The sequence below is a fragment of the Furipterus horrens genome, unplaced genomic scaffold (assembly GCF_987537825.1).
Source record: "Furipterus horrens unplaced genomic scaffold, mFurHor1.1.pri manual_scaffold_10, whole genome shotgun sequence".
Classification (NCBI taxonomy): Eukaryota; Metazoa; Chordata; class Mammalia; order Chiroptera; family Furipteridae; genus Furipterus; species Furipterus horrens.
In genome coordinates this window covers 14,378,464-14,399,410 of record NW_028327180.1, presented here as the reverse complement: position 1 = coordinate 14,399,410, position 20,947 = coordinate 14,378,464, and the positions used below count along the sequence as shown (strand labels likewise).

The window sequence follows — 20,947 nt, the reverse complement described above, 5'->3', positions numbered from 1 at the left end:
GTGGCGTCCCAACCGCGCCCCACCCCACCCCCAGACCTGGCAGAGAAAGGCTTGACTGAGCAGGGCTTTGCTGCAGCTGAATTTACGTTCATTTATATGGTGATTTCTGTTGAGCAAATTCATGCTTTGGGGGACCCAGACTGTCTTCTGCTGTTTTTTTTCAAAAAGCCACAGTGGGGTGCTGTAGCGACAGGATCTCACCATTAACATTTAATTTCTTTGCTTTTGTTGGTCACTTCACATTATTTAAAAGTATGTTTTGGCTGGTGAATAATACTTTTGGATTGCATTCAGAATGCATAAACAGCTGTAGTAAAACTTGCTTTCTTGGAAAGGAAGCCTTTGCAGAGGGGCCAGGTGGTGCAGTGGAGTCACAGACTGGCCTTTAGCCTCTGTGAGGCCTGGGTTCAAATCCCGCTCGGGTTACCCCTGACACAGCAGGCATCAGTTTTGTTTTGCTTTTGAATCCCTATCACTGACTTATTTATCTAGATCACACATCTCCGCAGATCATTTGGCCCAAATCCACACAATTGGCAGTTTTTACGCAAGGGAGGGCCAGTCCTGAAATAGCAGGGTGCAGCCGGTCAGCGCTGAAGTGCATTGGCAGAGATGAAAGTGGGAGTTAACAAGCTCGGGAGCACCTGCCAGCGCGAAGCCTGGCTCGGGCCAGGGCAATGATTTCCTCACTTTCTCAAGCGCTAAATTTGGTAGTGACAGGAAGAAAAAAAAGTGCCTCGCCATTTCTACTTATATACATGTGCGCAAGACTGGAACTGCATCTCCAAGTCTGCCTGCTTCCATGGCAGACATCAGAGTCATCGCGTTGGGAAACACTGGTTTCATCCCGCTGAGAATCCTTGGGGGGCATCTGACCATGGTCTGCCCCCCGCCCCCAGCTCTACTTTCTTCACATGGAATTTTGATCAGGCTGCTCACTCTGGGGTCTCAATTTCCCTGCCTATAAAATGGGAACACTCTGGAGACCTCATTTTCCACATTCGTAATTACCTAGAAAAGCATTTTGAAAAATTGAAATTATGTCTGCATAACATCACGAAGTCTCTGAGCGCCCATCATCGGAAACACGCTAAATAGTATTATGATGAGAGGAATGACATGACAGGTGACCCCTTTTGACCCCCCAATGAGTAATTAGGTAAGTTTGCATTCTGCTCGGTGTATGTTTTCTCTAAGGACACCGACTGAGGTGAGATGACCAGGCTGTTAACAGGGTTCTACCCCGATGGCCTCCACGGGCCGAGAGCACCCTCCACGGTGTGTGCGGCTCTAATAATGGACTCTTAACCTACACAGACCCTCTCTATGTTTCGGGGCAACCTCGTCACCTGAAGTGCTCCCCTCTGCTTATTTTATTTCCCAGCCAGCCCTCTGTCCTGTGAGGAGATTGTCGGTGATGAGGGTGGCCACCGGGCGAGGCGTTTCTCCCCAGCGCACCGCGGGCAGCTCACTGTTCTTGCTTCTTTGCCAGGTTCATCAGCACCAGGACCGGGGAGAGACCTTTCAGTGCCAGCTGTGCCCTTTCACTTCCTCACGCCACTTCAGCCTGAAGCTCCACATGCGCTGCCACCAGCACTTCCTGAGGACAGAAGCCAAGGTGAAGGAGGAGATCCCAGACCCAGATGTCAAGGGATCTCCCCACCTCAGTGACAGTGCCTGCCTGGGGCAGCAAAGGGAAGGAGGAGGGACAGAGCTAGTGGGGACCATGATGACGGCCAACACTCCAGAGAGGACTAGCCAGGGTGGGGCTGGCATCTCGCCTTTGCTGGTGAAGGAGGAACCCAAGGAAGATAACGGCCTGCCAGCCTCCTTTACCCTGAATGCTGCCGACAGGCCAGCCAACCACACAAAGCTGAAAGACCCCTCCGAGTATGTGGCCAACAGTGCGTCAGCATTGTTCAGCCAGGACATCTCTGTTAAGATGGCGTCTGATTTTCTCATGAAGCTGTCAGGTACTTGAAGAGGGTTGTATTCTCTCTCTCTCCCCCCACCCTTCTCTAGAAGTATTCTCATCTGTAAAATGAACTGGTAGGACTAGAGGATGTCAAGGTCCCTTTAAATTCTAATAGCACCTTTAGACATTTTCTCCTTGACTTTTTTTTTTTTTCAGTCCTTTGGACGTAGTCATTGCTGTGGTCTGGGTCTAGAAAGAACAGAGATGACGGATAGCCTTCTGGTTTTTCTCCTTTGTGGGTTCTTGCTGTGGGGGAAAGGTCACATGGTGAGCCAGATCGGTGGCAGTTCTTTGTGTGACCTTGGCCCTCATTTAACTTGTCTCTGCATTGGGTTCTTTAAACTGCTTGTGTGGAACATTTCATTTTGCATTATTCAAGTTCTTTGTTTTTAATTTGAAAGATATTTTTTTAAAGGACATATATACAGAGGCTACTATTAGGAATTAGAGACTTTTAAAATTTGTTTAAATAGTAAAGGTTACCTTAAATTTTTTTCCCTCAATGGAAAACTCTTTATTATGGTAAAATATACCCAGCATGGCCTTAACCCTTTTTAACTGCACAGTTCTTCAGCATGAAGCCCATTCGAATTGTCACATAACCATCATCACCCTCCATCTCCAGAACTTTCTCATCTTTTCATTAAACAATAAAGCCCCCATTTCTCCCTCCCCCCAACTTCTGGTGGCCACTCTTCCACTGTCTGTCTCTATGAATCTGACTACTCGAGGTACCTCATGAAAAGTAGAATTAGAATTTTTTTTTAAAAATTATTCTTTCCAACTGCCATTTGGAAAGAATATGGAGTATAAGCTGTAAATTATTTTGAACTGATATCACTTTCACCATCAAACTATATGTGATTTTTTTGTTGTTGTTGTTTTTGTTTTATCTTTTTTTTTTTCCCCCAATTTCTTTGATTAAGTCGTGGAGTTGAACGGAGTGTGTAGAGATGTTGAGGGAGGAGGCTGTTTTGCCTGACTCCCTCGTGGAAGGATAAAACGTGTCGTGGGACTGTGCTGCTACCGTTTCGTTTTTTAAAAGTATGATTTAAAATTTTAAAGGCAGTGTAGAGGGTGGGAAAGGTCATCTGAAAACTGGTTCTGTCTTGCAGTGCAGAAGGCAGTCCCCATGATGATTTCCAAATGCCATTTCAGCTCTTTGGAGATTGACAATACCCTTTTAAATGGAGAATAATTGGTCACCGCCTTCCTTTAAATGGACTGGGAGTCGCGTTTCACTAAATGTCACTGCCAGGTGAATTAGAGGTTCAGCTTCCCTCTGAAGACCCCATGCTCAGTGACACTTCAGTCGGGTCTTTCGGAATGTCCCTGTCACCCCCAGATCTCTGCCCCTCAGGAGTGCGCGGCACTAGTTGGAAGAAATGAGAAAAGGTAGGGGAGGGCAGCGAGACGTCACAGAAATGAGCTGCGGAGGAAAGGAGAGCAGAGGACATTCTGGTGAGGCACCCAGGCCTCCCACGTGAGTGAGGCTGTCCTGCGCTGGGAGTGATCAAGTCCCAGGAGTTCAAGTGCATCTGACTGTGGCTCAGACAGAAAGGGTGCTCTCTGCTCCTCCCACGCCGCCTTCCTCCTCTTCCAGTTCCTCTAAGGGGAGTGGAGCTTTTAGAGACTTTGGGTTTTATATTGAAACATTTTGAAAACATGGGGTGGAAAGGAAGTGCAGGCTTCTAGTGTCCCTTTTGCTTTTGACACTTAAGTGTTCATCTCGGCAGTATCTCTGGTTCTTCCTTGATGGTCTCCTGCCAACAGCAGAGCCAGAGAGGCTCCTTTTCTGGGCTCTTCTAGTGCAGAAAAAGGAATGCAAATGGCATCCGCACTTAGCATCGCATAGACATGCGGACAGATGTCTCCTCACTAACCGACCGGGGAGAACCAAGTGGGGCTAAGCAGCTCTTCGTAAGGGGCTTATTCCCTTTACTCCACCACCCCAGGAAGTTTCAGACCTGCAGAAAGGATTGCATAAAACACATGGTGTAGGATACACCACTCTGGCTCAGCTCAGCCCCGGGTACCCCACATCCGGCTGTAACTAACTCCAGACACAATCTCAGGAGCTTAACTGAAAACCAGAACTGCAAAGAGGAGCAGCTCCACCAGCGCCAAAGCCCAGTGGGTAGGTTAAGGTAACAAACTGCACCAAAGCCTTCGATTGTGATCTGTTTTCCCAGAAAGTGTCTAAAGGGAACTTGTTTATGGTTTGGCAGTCACAGTATTTACCGACCGATCAATTGGCAGAAGAAAACAGATAACAAATGCACACTCTTTATGCAAAAGGCCCATGCAGCTATTTCATGGTGGCTTACTAGAGGTCCTGAAACCTGACTTGTGTGCACTGTTACCTAGCAACCTGTTACAAAGTCACCAGGGAGTGAGATGCATCAGTAATTTTGTGTGTGTGTGCATATTTGGATGTAAATGTAAACTTGGTGACTGTGGCCATGCAGCCCACGGGAGGAGAAGGTATGTTAAAAGGAGGGGAGTACATTTTCTGAAGGGCTTTTTCTTTCTTTCTTTCTTTTTTTTTTTTAATTCCACGAACCCTTTGGTAGGTTGAGCCCGAGAACTGAGAGCTGTTGTCACTGTGGCTCTGTGCCTGGCTGTGTCCAAAAGATCAAACCCCAGAGAACTGCGGCTGAGCTTCCAGCTCTTTCCCTCATCAAATGTAGTGCAGTCACGGTCAACACTGAGCCTTGTCCCTCGGCGTCATAACGGCACCATTGTTCTCGTCAGGAATTTTAGCTGGGCTCTGTGCGAGCACCTGCTGGCGCTATGGGGTGCAGCTGTGGGTGGGCACAGAGGCTGTGACTCCCTGTGCCAGCCACAGCACTGTCTGCAGAACCGGAGCACAGTGACAAATTCAAGCGTGGACATACCTACGTGTTTCCAAAAGAGAGATGGAAAACACTTGGTTCTTTCTTACTTTGTTATTAAGGGGAGTCTTTCTGGCCCTTTCCACTAAAACTGAGCATAAAGATGACTTCAGGGAAGCCAGTGGGATTAAAAATCGCGAGTGGAATGCTGCTTTAAGTAGATGCTACATCCTCCTCCCACCGCCGCCCCGATTTCAACACATCTCAGCTTATGTGATAGTGAAATCAAGCCCCTTCTTCCGGTCATCAACTCACTCTTCTGCTTCCCACACTTAACATTCCTCGGTCCTTCAAGATTGCCGTTGCTCCCTGGAACCGAGGCTTTCCAGGCTCAGCACCTTCATTGATTCGGGGAAGAGAACGGTGCAGTCCCTGCTGCTGGCTTTCTAGGCTAAGAGAAAAAATAATTTTGTAAACTTGGCTCAGGGTTTCGGCTTAGAAGGCAGGTGTTCTAGGGCGGCAGCTCTATATGTTTGCAGAGATCTTTCTTGGGAGCCTGATGATGTAGGCAGGTCATTGCATCTCTGGGCAAGGGACCCAGGGGCCTCATGACCAAAATGTGCAGGGACAAGGGGTCACCTGACCTCAGAGCACTGCAGTTCTGCTTCCTCTGTGCCTTCTCTCCAGGACCCAGTGTCTAGCAGCAGGTCTAACTTGGAAGTTGTTTTTTTTTAATGCCAGGGTCCGTAAATTATTATGACTAAGATAAGGCCTAGTCATTGATATTCTCTCTAAAATCCTCAAATGATTCTAACATGCAACCAAGACTGAGGACCACTGATGTAGAATATAAACTTGGTACCCAGTACAGTTTTTCCTTCAGTACAGCTCTCTTCTCTCGCTTTGGATCCCAGACCATGAAAGGGGCATGGTGACGTGAGGTGGGCCCGGGGCCTTCATTAGAGGTCAAGGTTGACATAAGCGAGAGGCCCGAGTGAGTCAGGTTCATTAAACCCCATTTTCTTCCTCGTGGGACCTCATGACAGGGAGGGGAATTAGAAGAAACATCTTCATGTTCTCTGGTTAGAACTACAAAGTCTCAAGACTCGTCTAGAAGATCGAGGAGCTGGGAGTATCATTACTGAGGCCTGATTAAATGTTGCCTGCTCCAGCCTGACATAATGTCTCTTTCTGAAAACTACACTTTTCAAGATACATCATTTAATTCTGGCTCTCCAAATTATAACGAAGGAGTTGACAGAAACTTGGCCCCTCAGTTGTTGGCTGGGAATATCTTTTTGTCTCTAATTTTTGAAAATAAAAGATACAAGTCATTTCAACTATTTTTAATTTGGAAACAGGCAAAAAAAATTTTTTTATACAGTCTCCCACATTTTTTAGGTTCATAAGCTTACTTAGTGTCCTTAACCAGGAGAGATGGACCTTATAAAGCAGTGACTTACAAATGGGTACAAGCGGAATGATTTTTATTTTATTAGAAACACAGCTATAAAATAGCAAAGGTCTTTTTGTATAAATGAATGGGAGCTGGTGAATGTGTTTTTGTCCCATAGGCCTTTGTTCTGACACTTCCATCTATTTTCTTCAGTCTATGCACCTGTGGTTATAATATGGTTAGTCTGTGAATGGCTACTGCCCTATCCAGCCTGTGATACATTTGTTTGTGCCTCTGGGGAAGGAGGAATGGGAGATGCCCAATAACCCGGGTCATCCTTATTGCCTGGTGGCTCTTAGTAGGTTTCTATAAAACATCTGAACAAATGAGCTTTCTTTCAAGTAAGTGCCATCCTTGGGCCATTCATACCCTAAGACTTCGGTGCCAGTGGCTAGGGCCTCTCCCACACCCCACGCCTAGGTACCTTCCCCAGTAGGTTTATTTTTGGCGACCTTCCCTTGCGTCTTCAGTTTGGCCCTTTTAACCCTGTTCACTGATCTCATCATGGGCACCCACTAACCACGTGACTAAAATTCCTGTTGTTGGAAGCTGCTTTTGGGGATTCTAGATTCCATTATTTAACCTAGTGGTGATTCCTACAAGCAAAAGAAGGTGTGATGCTTTCCTGTTCTTCGGTGACTTGGCTCCTCCATGAAACCAAAGCTAATCTGAGTCACAGAAAGGAGCAGGTAACATTACAAGAAAGCCAGACTTGGATGGGTCCCCAACCCTAGATGAGGACTTTATTGTTTTTTCCTGAACAATCACTTATATAGTGTTTACTCTGTTCTATGAACACATTTGAACTTCATAGCAACCTAACAGCAAGATGATATTACCATTTACAGAAGAAAACTAAGAAACAGAGAGGTTAAGAGACTTGCCCAAGTTTACACAGTTAATAAGTGGCGGAGCGGGGATTCTAGGCCTGGTGGCCTGACTGTGGCATTCCCTCCCCTAGGCTGCTGTACCCCAAGTCACAAAGTTAGGAAGCAGCAAAACCAGAACTTGGCTCCCTTCCCCGTCCTTTGTTGTTGTCAAGTTAGCTAGAGTCCCCAGTATGGGGGACATTCTCTGAGTGTGGTATACTTGATGCCATTAGAAGTTGCATCAACACTTTTAGGCTTCTCAGGAATTACTTAATGCAAATAGAGTAGTAACAATAAGACCAATTTATATTTCCATAGAGCTTTCTAATGTATAATGTATTTCCAAATACGTCGTCTGTTAACAAGCATATATATGAGAAAACCGAGACTTGGTGTAAGTTCTGTAAAAGGGTCATGACTGGAATCCACATCTTTCTTTCCTCACTGTGCTGGACAGAGCATTCCTCATTCTAGAATTGCCCGCAGAATAGTTTTTCATCTTGATAGACTCCTGGGAAAACTTAACCAAGTCTACGTTTCTGCAAAACTGAATTCAGTTCATTTTCTTCCTTCCCTGAGAAGTACACCTTCTTCTACTTACTACTGTTGTTACTATTGTTACTAATTTTACTATTATTATTATAAGCATTATTAATAAAAAAATGTGTTTGGGTTGAGCAAGGCAGTGTGCCAACAACTTGACGTAATTTCTCATTGGACCCTCCCAACATCCCAGTGGGGTCAAGAATATTAAACTGATTTTGTAGATGAGAAAGCTGAGGCTTTAAGGCTTCAGCTACAAGGGGCAGAACCGAGATCCAGCTCTGCCTAATTGCAAAGCCTTGGCTCACGACCACTTAATTAGCTATTACCTAATTTTTTTTTCTCAGCTGAGTGAACTGTCTTCTGACCTCCGTCTGCTTCACTGTTTATTTTCCTTGGCTTCAAACCATGGCATCATTTCTACATGTTAATTCAGTTGCTAATCTGGTTACACTTTCTGCGTCTTCAGAATAGATCTACAATCCATTGTTCATGTGCAGCCCTTCCTGGCTGTCACCTCAAGCCGAGACAGCTTGCCCCTCCAGCTCCCTCCCTGACACCTTCTCCACCCCAGCTGTGTCCCCACCCCCAGGCCCTCCGAAGCATGCTGAAGGACACTTCCTCTAGTGCTTCTTGCATCAGTTTATACCCCCACCTGCTCCTTCCTACTGAGTAACCCTGTCCCCACTTTTCTCAAGAAAAGCATTTACAGTCTTCACCAGCTCAGAGACACACCCCTCTCATTTCTATTTCTCAACCTTGACCCGTGTCTCAGGAGTCTGTTACTATGAACTGTGGTGTCCCTTATATCTTCCTCCTGTTAGATAAAATGGGGGGAGGGTTTTTTTTTATAAAAATAATTAATAATGTTATTAAAGCTAAAATAGCGATTGTAATGCACGTCTGACCCACAGTGGTTCTGTATCTTTGTAGAGAATTTCCAGCAACATCGGGCCCCATCCCTGTGAAACTAGCTCTGCTGCCTGACCGTTGCAAGTGCTAGCCTTTCCTTCGAAGAATAGTTCCTACTTCTTCAGTTAAACCTTTTCCTATTATTCTGGTCTTTAGTGCTCACCCCCATTGTGAAGTCCAGTGATACTTAGAGTCTTTATCACCAAGGCTGGTGCTTGTATTATGGCTAGTCCATTCTATAGCTTTGTATTAGTCTTACTTCTTCAACTGTTTTAAGTTGCTGGGGGTGGGGGGGGAGATTGCTTCTTTTATAACATCTTTATCTTTGAATCATTCGTAATGCATTCCGTGACGGATTAGAAGAAAAATATTCTCGTAGTTACATCCTGGAAGTCAGTTTTCAAAGGTTGTGATACTACTTCCCTTAAGAAAGATTTGCAGATTCACAGCCACTCCCATAATGCTGTAAGAAAGAAGATGGAATAGAGAGTAGCGATCTGTAGAAAGTAAGCAGGCCATGTAAAGGGAGCCCCAGTGGGTGTGAGTACCTGGCTGTTGTCTCACGTCTTATGGTCCAGGACCTCAGCTTGTAGGGCCAGGTCTAGGAACTAGTCTGTCACACAGACAGGCTCTTCCACACAGTTCAGCAGCTCAAAAACAATAACCATTTTTTGGTTTACAATTTTGTAGACTGGAAATCTGGGCATGGTTCAACAGGGTGCTGCTGCTTCTGGTCTCTCCTGGGTTGCTTCATGCATCTGCAGTTCATTGCCAGGTTGGCTAGGGGCTGGATGGTCTAGAATGGTCTCAGCTAGGATGACTTCTCTCTGCTCCCCAGGGCTGGCACAGGCTCGTTCACATGGCAACTGGGCAGGGTTCCAAGGAGAAGGCAAAAGGGCACAAGGCTTCTGGAAGCTCAGCTCAGAACTGACCCAAGGTCACTTCCATCACCTTCTATTGACCAAAGCAAGTCACAACTCCAGCCCCAATTCAAAGAGTGGGGAAATCGACTCCACCTCTTTGTGGGAGGAGCTGCAAAGTCACATTACAAAGGGATGGGCCCTCAGGGAGGAAAATTATTAGGGACATTTTACAGCCTCCTTCAGTTCTTCAGATTCTCTAGGTGTTCCACAATAACAGAAATCATTTTTTAAAAAGCTGATGTATAAACCAGAATGTCAGCTTAGTATAATAATTTAAAATGACAAGTGTAGCAATCAAGAGATGTGATTTGGGGCAGATGGTCCCCAACTTCCCTGAAAAGTGTTGGAAATATGTTATCCAATCTTTAGGCTTTTTTTTTTTCTTAATCTCCAATCATTTCTTGCTGTTCATCCATTTCATTCTTTGGACTTAATAGTATGACTTGAACATACAGCTTTCTTCCACATTTACTCATGGCTTGATTGGTTTTTCCGGGACTTGGCCTTCCTGCTTTTGACAAGGGACTTATCCTGTCTGTTAAGTGGATTACTGCAAATAGCTACTTTTCCTCATTATGTGATGGTTTTAGTAGTTTAGTTCACAGGGAAAACCCTTATTTATTTATTCTAACTTCTTGAGACACCGCTCATTGTTACCACCCTTGACCCTGCCCCAGAGGCTGTTTCGTTTTCCTTTGTCACTATGTCTATAATTGCAGGAGCTGTCATTGAGGACCCGTGCAGTCTTGTTTAGGGACACCGATCCTGAAGTGTGGCCAAGCATTAGCTCAGGTGGGGATTAATGAGAAACATGAGATGGTTAAAACTTCACTAAACACTAATTATGAAACTACTTAAGGCAAATTAAGTAGTTTACCTTATTGGAGAGCATGGTTTAAAAATATTTAGCTAATGTTTTAAACATTCTATTCAGATACGATATGCTTAACATCTGAAAGTAATACCCTACTTTATTATACTATTTAATTAAATTTTCCCTTTCCTTATGATTTTAGAAGGCGGTTTATTATTATTTTTTCTCAGTTAAAATGCATCAAATTATCAAAAAAATCGCAGGTCCCCAGCCTGGTCATACATACTTTCGTATACATCCGAAGAATAGCATTGGTTTGTAACCTGGAGAGGTGAGCTCTGATTCTGGTTCTGTTGTTAACAAGCTATGTGGTTTTTAAAAGGCCCAATCATTCTCTGAGCCTGTGTTTTCTTATAGGAAAATCGGGAAGGAGAAAACAGTAATGAGTTTTATTTTGTTGGTTTGTGTTTTAAACAGTAAATCCATTTTTTTCAAACAAAATTTTAAGTAGAATGTTAACATAAAACACATAGAATATATATTTTTAAATATAACTTTATTTTTTAAGTTACTTAGACAGCCAAGCAATTAAGACAAACGTTGCTATTTTATAAGCACAAAATGTGAAGTTAGTGTTACGGACCCAGTGAGGTCTTATAGGCGTATTAGCGCTGAGTGTATTTCTAAATTTATTTCACGGATTGCAGTTTCAAGAAACACCGTTTACATGGGACACATGTTGCAAATGAGGGCAGATTTCAAACAATTCACCTCGTAATTTAAGGATCCCTTCATTTAAATGTATTCAGATACTTGAAAGAAGAGTATAATAATAATAAGTTGTTTGCTTCAAAGTTGACCGTATTTAGCAACTGCCCTCATTCCTTATAATAAAGGGCAGACAATAAGCTCCTGAAACTTTCAATATGTACTAAAGCCATCTATCATTTTGTGTTATCTACTAGGTTATTAGGCAGTTAACTATTAATTGGCAATTTATTTAATCTTTAGTCTCAGATTCTTCATCTGCAAAATGGAGATAATCGTACTCCCTATTTCAAAGGGCTCTTGTAAGGATCAGAAAAATTAACCCAGGTAGACACTTAGTGTACTCCCTGGCCGGTAGTAAGTGCTCTATAAATGATCGATCCAGATATATCTGTATATCTACATATGTCTGTCAGCCACAACCAGACGCCTCACCAAAGCATACACACTTGAACCTGTCCTGGCATTAATTTAGGCAGTGGTTCTCAACCAGGGGTGTGCCCAGGGGACAGTTGGCAAAGTCTGGAGGAATTTTTGGTTGTCACAACTGGGAAATGCTATTGGCATCTAGTGGGTAGAGGGCAGGGATGCCACTAAACATCCTACACACGCTGGACAGTCTTCCATAGCAGATTATCCAGCCCAGAACGTCAGGGTGCCAAGGTTGAGAAAGCCTGATTTAAGGGATCCTTTTGGACTCCACATGTACCCTAAATGTATAGTTTTACAGGGACACATATGCACCACTGTGACTTATTTGAAAGATCAGTACATAGCCAACCACCTCTTTATTAATGATAGATTGCTAGAACTCCAATACTTCATGATAGCAGGAAAAACTGCATTACAAATGATACACAAAGTGAATCAACTCATCCACATGAGTTGACATATTAGCGGTCTCTAATTGACATCTTATATAATGCAGCTGGGGGTGCACATTTTAAAATTAAACATATTAATTTTAAAATTAAATTTTAAAATTAAACATTATATTAATTTTAAAATTAAATTTTAAATTATTTTTAAAATAATCTTAGAAACTTAAATTTGAAACAAACATTTGGAAGCCCTGAAGCATATTCTAGGGTTCCTGGGAACACTATTTGGAAACCTCTGATCTGTGGTCCCTTCCAAGTCTGAGAGTCTTTGGCTCTGGTTTTGGGGAAAGTGGTAAATAAAATTCTCATTGGTCTAGCTTTTTTATGTAACAGCTCATTATTTGCAAAATTGCTAGACTCTGAACTAAAATAGAGCTGTCTCATTAAACTCCAGGAAAATGTCATTTTCCTTCACCAGAGGGAACCTCCAGAACAGAGCAGAAGCTGTCAGGTGACAGCTTGTTTCTCCTCTTCCGCCCTCTTCTCAGATCTTCACAAAATTCTTTCCTACCAGGTTACACCTCACTCTTCCCTTTCTCGTGAACAATGTTTACTTCACTCCATAGCTGTCCTCCCCTAAGGTCCACAGCCCAGCTGCTTTCTTAAGAAGCCTGAGCTGTCTTGGAGAGAAAGGGGAGAGCTTTGGGAGCATTTTCAGCCCGAAGCCCTGGAGTCTAGAGATTCTGTGATTTTGGGGGGTGGGGAGTCAGTCTGTGAACCTCTTGGGACCTTAGATTCCTCACAACTAATATGGAGATAATAGTGATCCCTATCTTCTGTAGTTGATGGAGTAGTAATTCCTGTGTAACTATTCAAATGCTAGTTGTAGGCATTATTAAAGCCAGTCATGGCCTTTGGGGAAGTTCTAGAGAATTTTCCTCCAGGAGGGCCGCCTGGAAGAAATCTCCATGACAACCAAGGACATCTTACTTTAAAGAGGGGGTTCTTTCACAGCTTATTAACGCCTGTCCATTAGAATTAGAAACTTGAAATCAGTTTATGCCAGTAGCTCCTCACTTCTTCCCTTATTAGCCTTTATCTTGAATCCTCTGTAAATCCTCAGAAAGCTCATTTGTTTCTTCTAAATGGCAGCTCAACTCCACAAAATGGGTGAACTTGAGATACGTATCTTTCATTCTCAGATCGGCTCAGGCCCTAACGTGTGGAACAGTGAGAGAAGGGGCCTCTTGATTAGCAGGCTTCCTCACTGCGTTCAAAGTGGAGTATCTGAAGAAACACAAAACTAAAAAATTTTAAATTTAAACATGAAAAAAAGATATAAGGTGATAACTGATTAGGCCCCAATAGCTCTTTTCCTTCTGCATTTTTCTCTTGCATTGAATTACTGGTGGATTCTGATAACTTTGTCAAAACAATAAATAATTCCTAAAAGAATATAACATTACAAAAATAAAATGAAAAAATAAAAGTATTAAGGTATCATTTTTTAAAAAGCGGAGTATTTGGAAGCTTTAAAATACACATACCAAAGTGAAGGCAGGTGTGTGAAAGTCCTTTACAAACTGAGGCCGATACATGCCCAAATCTTTTCATTAGTAAGAATGAATAGAGACTGTGTATGCAGTGAGTCAGATATGAGCGCTTTTCTTTTAGCAATTCCCTGCTCCCCGCCCCTCCAGAAGAAAATAGTTTTAATTTTATCTTTCTGTGTAGAAAGAAAATATTTTTTTAACTGAGGGTAATAAAAAATGATGACAGTTATTCAGCCATATTAATTCTGAAATATAAACTTTATATATTATTCTCTGCATAAATATTTCTGGTAATTGAAAGAAAGCAAGATAACCTTCATATTCAATTTTTACATCTTTTATTTAGGCCCAAATGTTTGGGAAATTAAAACGGGCAGATGAGTGTCTCCCAAATGCTTTTTTGGCACGACATTAGCTTTATTTACACTTCCTCACCCGTTACTTACTAGTTTTATGCTATTCTTGTCGTTGGCAGAATGAAAACCAAGTAGAAAGGGCCTTGCAAATTTATAATCCCACAACATCCAGCTTGCCTTTTGTTTTTTAAAGTGTCTTACTGAAGCTCTGTTAAATCTGGGTTGTACTAACAATGCTAAATATCGTTTTTCCTCGTCTTCCGTAGCACATATTCTGACTAATGCTCCCAGGAGCTCCTTATATCTTCAGAGCATCAGCATAATGGCTGCCCTCTCTAGAAGTTGAAATTTACTTTTAGGGCCTCGGTAGTTTCTTATCTTTTTCCTAGCCTCACCTTAGAATTTTAAAAAGCTTTAAAATAAAAGATGCCACACTGAAGCATTTTTAAAACAATACCTAACCGTTCACTTTATATTATTCCTTCCCAAGGACTCAAAGTCACAGACTTAATAAACCATACACCATTTAATTGCTCTGTCATGACTAGCTAGGATGCTCTTGGCAGAGGATTTTGTGAAGGGTCCTGAAAGGTTTACAGTGAGAGAAGCGTTAGGAGGTGATTAGCAAAATCCCCAGGAGGTGATTGAAAGGGGAGAAATGTACTAGATAAAGTCTTCTTAGGAACTACTGTCCTGGGAGAGGGGGAGAGGGGGAGAGGTCAGAAATTTGTACTCCTGGCAGATTGCATAGAAACCGTCCTTGTTCCCTTTGGTTTAGATTCTGATGGCATTGTCTCCAAAAGATTGGATTTAGCCACTTCCGTTGATGGCTGGACTCTCCTTTAGTAATGCCAAAATCCAAGGGATTATTCAAAGGCACTTTAGGAAGTGCTGTGGTGTAGGCAGCAAAGCTCCTAACCTCATGTCTAAGGTCTTGTCCCCAATCTAATGACTAGACCCAGGGAAAGCACTTCTAATTGCCATTGGTGGAATATTTTGAGATTCTTAGTTTTTCTTGACCACAGGTAACGGTGGAGTGCCATCTGATGTCACTAATTTGCGGCCAGTGTCGCTTATTCATCCAACAAATATATATATTGAGTACCTACTATGTGCCAGACATTTTTCTAGGCACTTGAGATCCGTCAGCATTGAAACAAAGATCATTGCCTTCATAAAGAACAGATTATAAATGATGAACATAATCAATAAAAAAATTATATAGTATGTGATTAGCCTGTTTGGGCTGCCGTAACAAAATACCACCAACCAAGTGGCCAAAACAACAGAAATTTCTTTTACACACTTCTGGACTGGATGGCCAAGATCGAGGTGTTGGCAGGTTTGGTTTCTCCTAAGGCTTCTCTCTTTGACCAGAAGATGGTTATCTTCTCGCTTTGTCCTCAGCAGTGTCTCTTCTTATAAGGACATGAGTCATATTGGATTAGGGTCCTACCCTATTGGCCTCATTTAACCTTAATTACACCCTATCTCCAAATATAGTCACAATGAGGTTTAGGGCTTTAACATATGAATTTGGGGAAGGAGGACACAATTCAATTTCTAACAGTATGTTATCAGCTGATAAATATTTTGGAGAAAAAGATTAAAGTACAGTAAAAGAGATTGGGAGTACTGGGGAGGGAGGTGCAATTTTATACAGAGTAGATTTCATTGGCAAGTATTTTAGCAAAGACTTGAAGGTCAGGTTACATTAGAGTGATTATAACAGAGGGACCGGAGGTGGAGGAGTGGTGTGATGGAGGTTGGTAAGGGACACAGGATGGCCGGCCCATGGACTACGTTCTAGTCCTAGCTCTTCCTTTTTCTGATAGCAAAACCTCCAAATGTCATGTTGGCCCTCTGGGCTCCAGCTTTCCAAATATGCTGGTCTGTATGAACTTGTGATTCCAAAATATACATTCTTAGAGGGGGCAGGAGGTAGAAAGAAAGTACTTTGAGTCTGAGTAGTCACTGGGGGGCAGGTGGTGAGTGAGGGGTAATAGGTGTTTGCCTTGAGGATTTATTCCCTTCTTTTTATTTGTTAAGCAGGAATAGGTTTAAGGCTAATTCTTAAAAGCATTACTAAGAAATCTGTATTAGGAGGAAATCTTCTTTTTCAAAAGACAAACACACCCAATACAACCAACCTAAAAGTTCCTACTAAATGGCCTTTTAACGGGGAGCAAGATGCCTATGAAAGTTGCAAGTGACGGTATTGGATGCTTGTCTTCCTTCTTGGTCTTTCCCGGATAGTATGTAGCTTAGTGGTATCTTGTAGCCAAGCCATGGCATCCATCCCATAATTATTGGCTAGCTAGCTCAGCCCTGACCACACACTCCACACCAACCAACCATGCTAAAAATAGAAAAAGGACCTAAGTGAAAAAACTGGTGAAATCCAAATAAAATCTGGAGTTTAGATCATAGGAATGTGAATTTCTTAGTTCCGACAAATGCACCATGATTAGGTAAGATGCTAACTTGGGAAGGCCGGGTGAAGGATCGATGGGAACTCTTTGAACCATCTTTACAACTTCTCTGCAAAACTGAAATTATTCCAAAATATGTTTTCTTTAAAATATACCCGCTGTGGACTCAGAGATGACTTGGGCTGCAGACACAGACCCAAAAAGCCACGTCCAGGGAGGGCATGTCCCACTGTTTGTGGGTCAGTGGTGTCGGCTTACACTAAAGCAAAAGGTATATATCTAGTCCGAAAATTCCTTTCTGGCAAATTCTCCATCCTCGCCTAACACCCCAACCCAGGTTTTCGCTTTGGGTATTGCCTCTGACTCATGTTTATATTCAATATTTCCTGGCAGAATAACTGCCTGAAGGCATTATTCTATAATAGGGTTAGGTGGGGAGAGCACAGGTAGGTCAGGGAGGCAGCAGCATATACGGGAAAGAAGGTGTTCAGAGAAACCAATGAGAAAATACCCCCAAACATTTTGTAGAATCAGCACTTTTTTAAAAATAGGATAGGTCCGAAAGATTCAGAAGCCCACGCGCTCATGGAGTAGTGCATTGTATTTTCGTGCCCAGGGCTCAGCCGATTTTGATTAGGTTGTGGTCCCTCCTGCCATTAGCACAATATAATCGTGCATCCATACTTCATTGAGTTGGGGACAGCTAAGAGGGGAATGCCTTTTATATCTGTACACATATATGTATAATCCCTTTCTTCTTTTGGCAGCTGCAAATCAGAAGGAGCCCATGAATCTTAACTTTAAAGTAAAAGAGGAGCCGAAGGAGGAGGAGACCCTCAGTGCCTCCTTGTCTCGGCCCAGCTATGTGTTCAGCCCTGAATCCGACGTGTCAGCTCCAAGCATCTCTGAGGACACACTTAAGCCCCAGGAAGGGCAGGGGAGTGTGCTAAGGCAGGATATGTCCGTCAAAGCAGCATCGGAACTTCTCATGAAACTCTCAGGTACTTGATTTCTTCTAAAATGTTCACATTCTGATCATTTCAAGTTGCAGGCCGACTAGGCTGCTTCCTGCATGGCTTATAATTGGCCTGATGGTAGCCATGTCACCCTGGCTGGTTTGGCTCAGTGGATTGAGCGTCGGCCTGCGAGCTAAGTGTCGCTGGTTCGATCTTCCAGTCAGGGCACATCAGAGAAGGAAAACTCTGACTCCAAAAAACCTCCGCTGCCTTGCGGCATACCTCTTCAGGGGAAAGGCTAAGGGAGTAAACCCCGACAGAAAATCCGGAGCCGGAGTCCCTAAGGCGGTTTGACGTTGTAGTCAACACCGGCAACTCCTGCGGCGCACCTGAAGCCAAGCTGTATTGACTCTGTCTTTCCCTTGGACCCTTCAGCTGCGAAGAGAGGGGGGGTCTGCTGCATGGGCAACAGCAGACCCTCCATATCACCCTGCCCAGGCTCTGTAGCTTCAGCTTCACTGGAGAGGACACTCCAGCATCATCACAAGATGTCGATGCAACACGGGAGGAGACAGATACCGTGTCACTCCCGAGTTGGACTGCACAGCCATTCTCGGCGGTGCAGATAGACTCTTAAGAAGCTACACCATCGTCTCTGGAGACGGATGGCTGCCGACGACGGTAGCCATGTGAATCCAGGAATGATTGGATTACGTATTTGGTTTAAATCATTGTGTCCTGTGTATGAGTTTGTTTTCGGATGTTAGCTGTGTATCTGTCCTATTAAATACAACCTTCGTTTTCTGAATATGACCAAAGATTGTTGGAAAACACGGCTGCTTTCTAAGATGACGTAGGTCATGATTTTAAATGGGTTCTAAGGGCATTCAAAGCATTGCTGTTAATTGATCAGGATATCTTTTTTTTTTCCTCAGAGAGGACCTTGCATTTTTTGTGTATTTATACTTTATATTCTTTAAGGACCATTAAAGATATTATTCTTAACCTAATGAGCAGCTGAGATGGCACTTGAAGTAATTACTCGTAGAGTAGCAATGAGATTTTAAGAATAGAAAATTTCATGATGGGTTATTACAATTAATTAGTTTAGTCCTTAGGATGAATGAATTTTTTTTTATTTTTTATTAGTATCATAATGTAATCCCAGCCTGTCAGATGTTGACAAAACAGGTTATAACTTGAAAGTTATGTACTTGGTCTCTCTCCGTCCCGTCCCCTTTGGAACAGGTAAACATTTAGTGTCTTTTACATTCCAAAACATGGAAAGAAAAGTTATATCAATAATACTACTTACCAAGTCATACCCCATCTTCATTTAGTTTACTGCTGCTTAAAGATCATCTTTAGAAACTATATTCAAAATGCTAACACCAATCAAAAGCTGTTCTCAGTTTGTAGCTTGCCATGGTTGGAGGATGAAAGTTATATGCAGTTAGTGGGCACTTCTTCCCTGTGTAATTTCATAAGTGAATCGGACGGTGTTTTGGGTTGACCAGTAGGTTGAAAGTAAGAAATTTATAGTAATTTACTTAGAGTCATTGAATCAGAACAGTTGAAATTCCTGTATTTGCCAGCTGGTAGGGTTAAGAATTCTTTCCTTTGGTCTTAATTCAAAATGCACTGAAACGTCAGGGGATCATGATTTGTTTAGATAAAGCCTAATGCAATTATTACATCCTATTGTAGCCTCATTTTCCTAAATGTTGCAACGATAGTGCAGCTTCTCCTATACATGGGAGGTCTAGCAAGATTGTGCTGATTAATGAAAGCTGAAAGCTTATAATAATGATATTCAAGCCAACATATTTTCATATAGTTGAACCCTCCCTTTGATGTCAAGAGGTCTTGCTGATGTGGAGTGATCTGTTGTTTTTTCAGTCAACTCAGAGAGTTTTCACGTTACAGTGACTCTAACTCTTCTAACAGTGACCTCTGTCCTCTTCTGGTGGTAAGATTCTAGTGTATAGTATTTCTGTTTCAGAGTTTGCTGTGCTGCCAGTATTGTGGGCAGGAAAAAATGAGATTTCAAGAAAGATGTTCTTTCAGGAAAACATTTTATCTTAATCCCTTTGGATGGTGAGATTTGAGATAATGAAGGAGGAAATTGGTAATGGAGTCCCTCAGACAGAACGTGACTACGCAACCATGCACATTTGATGATCTCTGCGGACAGCAATGGCCTTTCTAAATGTTTATGTTGAGTTTCATGGAGCCCATGTGCTAGGGGAGGTTAAACAATAGTTGAATGGATAACATGGTCACATGTCCAAAGGGCATCTGCCCTGCTGCATGGTGTGGAAGCGAAAATGTCTTTGAAGACTAAGATAACTATCTTTTGCCCTGAAAAAAATTCCTAGCATTCTAGATGCAAGAGACCAGGTTCTAAAAAACATGCATCCCAGTCCCTGCCTTCCTGATGCTTACGTCTGGTCAGGAAGCAGCCAGGGCAAAGAAATTCATCCAGTAAGTGACTGGTAGGCACGTGGAACTTCATGCTTCTTTCTACATTCTGGCAGACTGTGCCCAAGGCCAACTGCAAAGAAATGTCCAGTTTAGTCCAAAATATGGGCATGTGACTTAAAAACAACTATCATCATTCTGAAGTCGCAAGGTGAAGAGGACTCACCCTCTATTAGGTTTAAAGTGGACATTAGAGTTTCTAAGCATGGATAGGTCAGTGCTTTTGGAAGAAGGAAGGTGTTAGGAAAAACTTGCTGCCCTGTCTTTCCCCAGGTTGTAAATTTAGCAGTTGCAGTGTTCATGCCCTGAAAGACATCCAAGTACAGGACTTGTCAGTGTCTTCAGACCGCCTTTTCCATGTTGCTTCCTATCCACCTTTAGATAAGAGTAGTAATTCAGTTCCCAAAGCATCTATGCAGAGCAGTCAGGGCTGCTGTTGGCGCACCTCCCATAAGACCCCAAAGCCCTCCTGCAGGCATTCTGTCAGGCAGGGGAAAGTCCTTCTCGTCAGGAAGGGTTAGGCTATCCCTGGCCAGCGTGGCTCAGTTGGTTGAAACATCGTCCTGTGGACCCCAAAGGTTGCAGGTTCAATTCCTGGTCAGGGCACATACAAGAAGGCAGCCAAGCCCTGGCTGGTGAGGATCAGTGGACTGAGCACTGGCCTGCAAACCAAAAGGTCACTGGTTGGATTCCCAGCCAGGTCCCCAGTTGGGGGTGTGCAAGAGGCAACTGATCAATGTATCTCTCACACAGAGATGTTTCTCTCCCTTCCTTCCCTTCTCTCTAAAAATAAGCAAATAAAATCGTTTTTAAAAACGGAGAAGAAGGCAGCCAATCAATGTTTCTCTCTCACATTAATGTTTCTCTGCCCCCCACCCCTGCCCCCTCTCTCCCTTCCTCTCTATGAAAGCAATGGAGATACATCCTCAGACAAGGATTTAAAAAAAGAGAGAGTTGGGCGAGGAAAGGGTGCCTGTGCATTATCGTGCATTTTCTTTTCCTTTCAGTTTGGACTCAAGGAACAGCTAAGCTATAGAATGAAAGGATTTTTCTTCTCTGCTACTTCCTGGAGAGTTGAAGCTGTGAGCTGTAGCAGTTAAGGCCCTCTCTGTCTTTTCGTTGAATTAATAAGAGGAAACTAGTCAATAATTTTGGCTGCTTCATTTCCAGTTTTAATTTATGATAACTCCTTAATGGAGGTTGGGCACATGGCCCAGTCAAATATCATGTGAAACTTTCCTATGTGGAGACACC

The 20,947-nt window shown here is 43.0% G+C and overlaps 1 protein-coding gene across 2 annotated transcripts in view; it reads left to right on the top strand.

The window, feature by feature from the left end:
- The window catches only part of ZNF827 (zinc finger protein 827), a 157,044-nt gene that overhangs the window by 46,831 nt on the left and 89,266 nt on the right, over positions 1-20,947 (top strand). For both annotated transcript variants that reach the window (XM_090288648.1, XM_090288647.1), the window contains exons 4-5: positions 1,493-1,973; positions 17,024-17,257. In XM_090288648.1, coding sequence (XP_090144774.1) covers positions 1,493-1,973; positions 17,024-17,257 — 715 coding nt within the window. The remainder of the gene's footprint in view (positions 1-1,492; positions 1,974-17,023; positions 17,258-20,947) is intronic.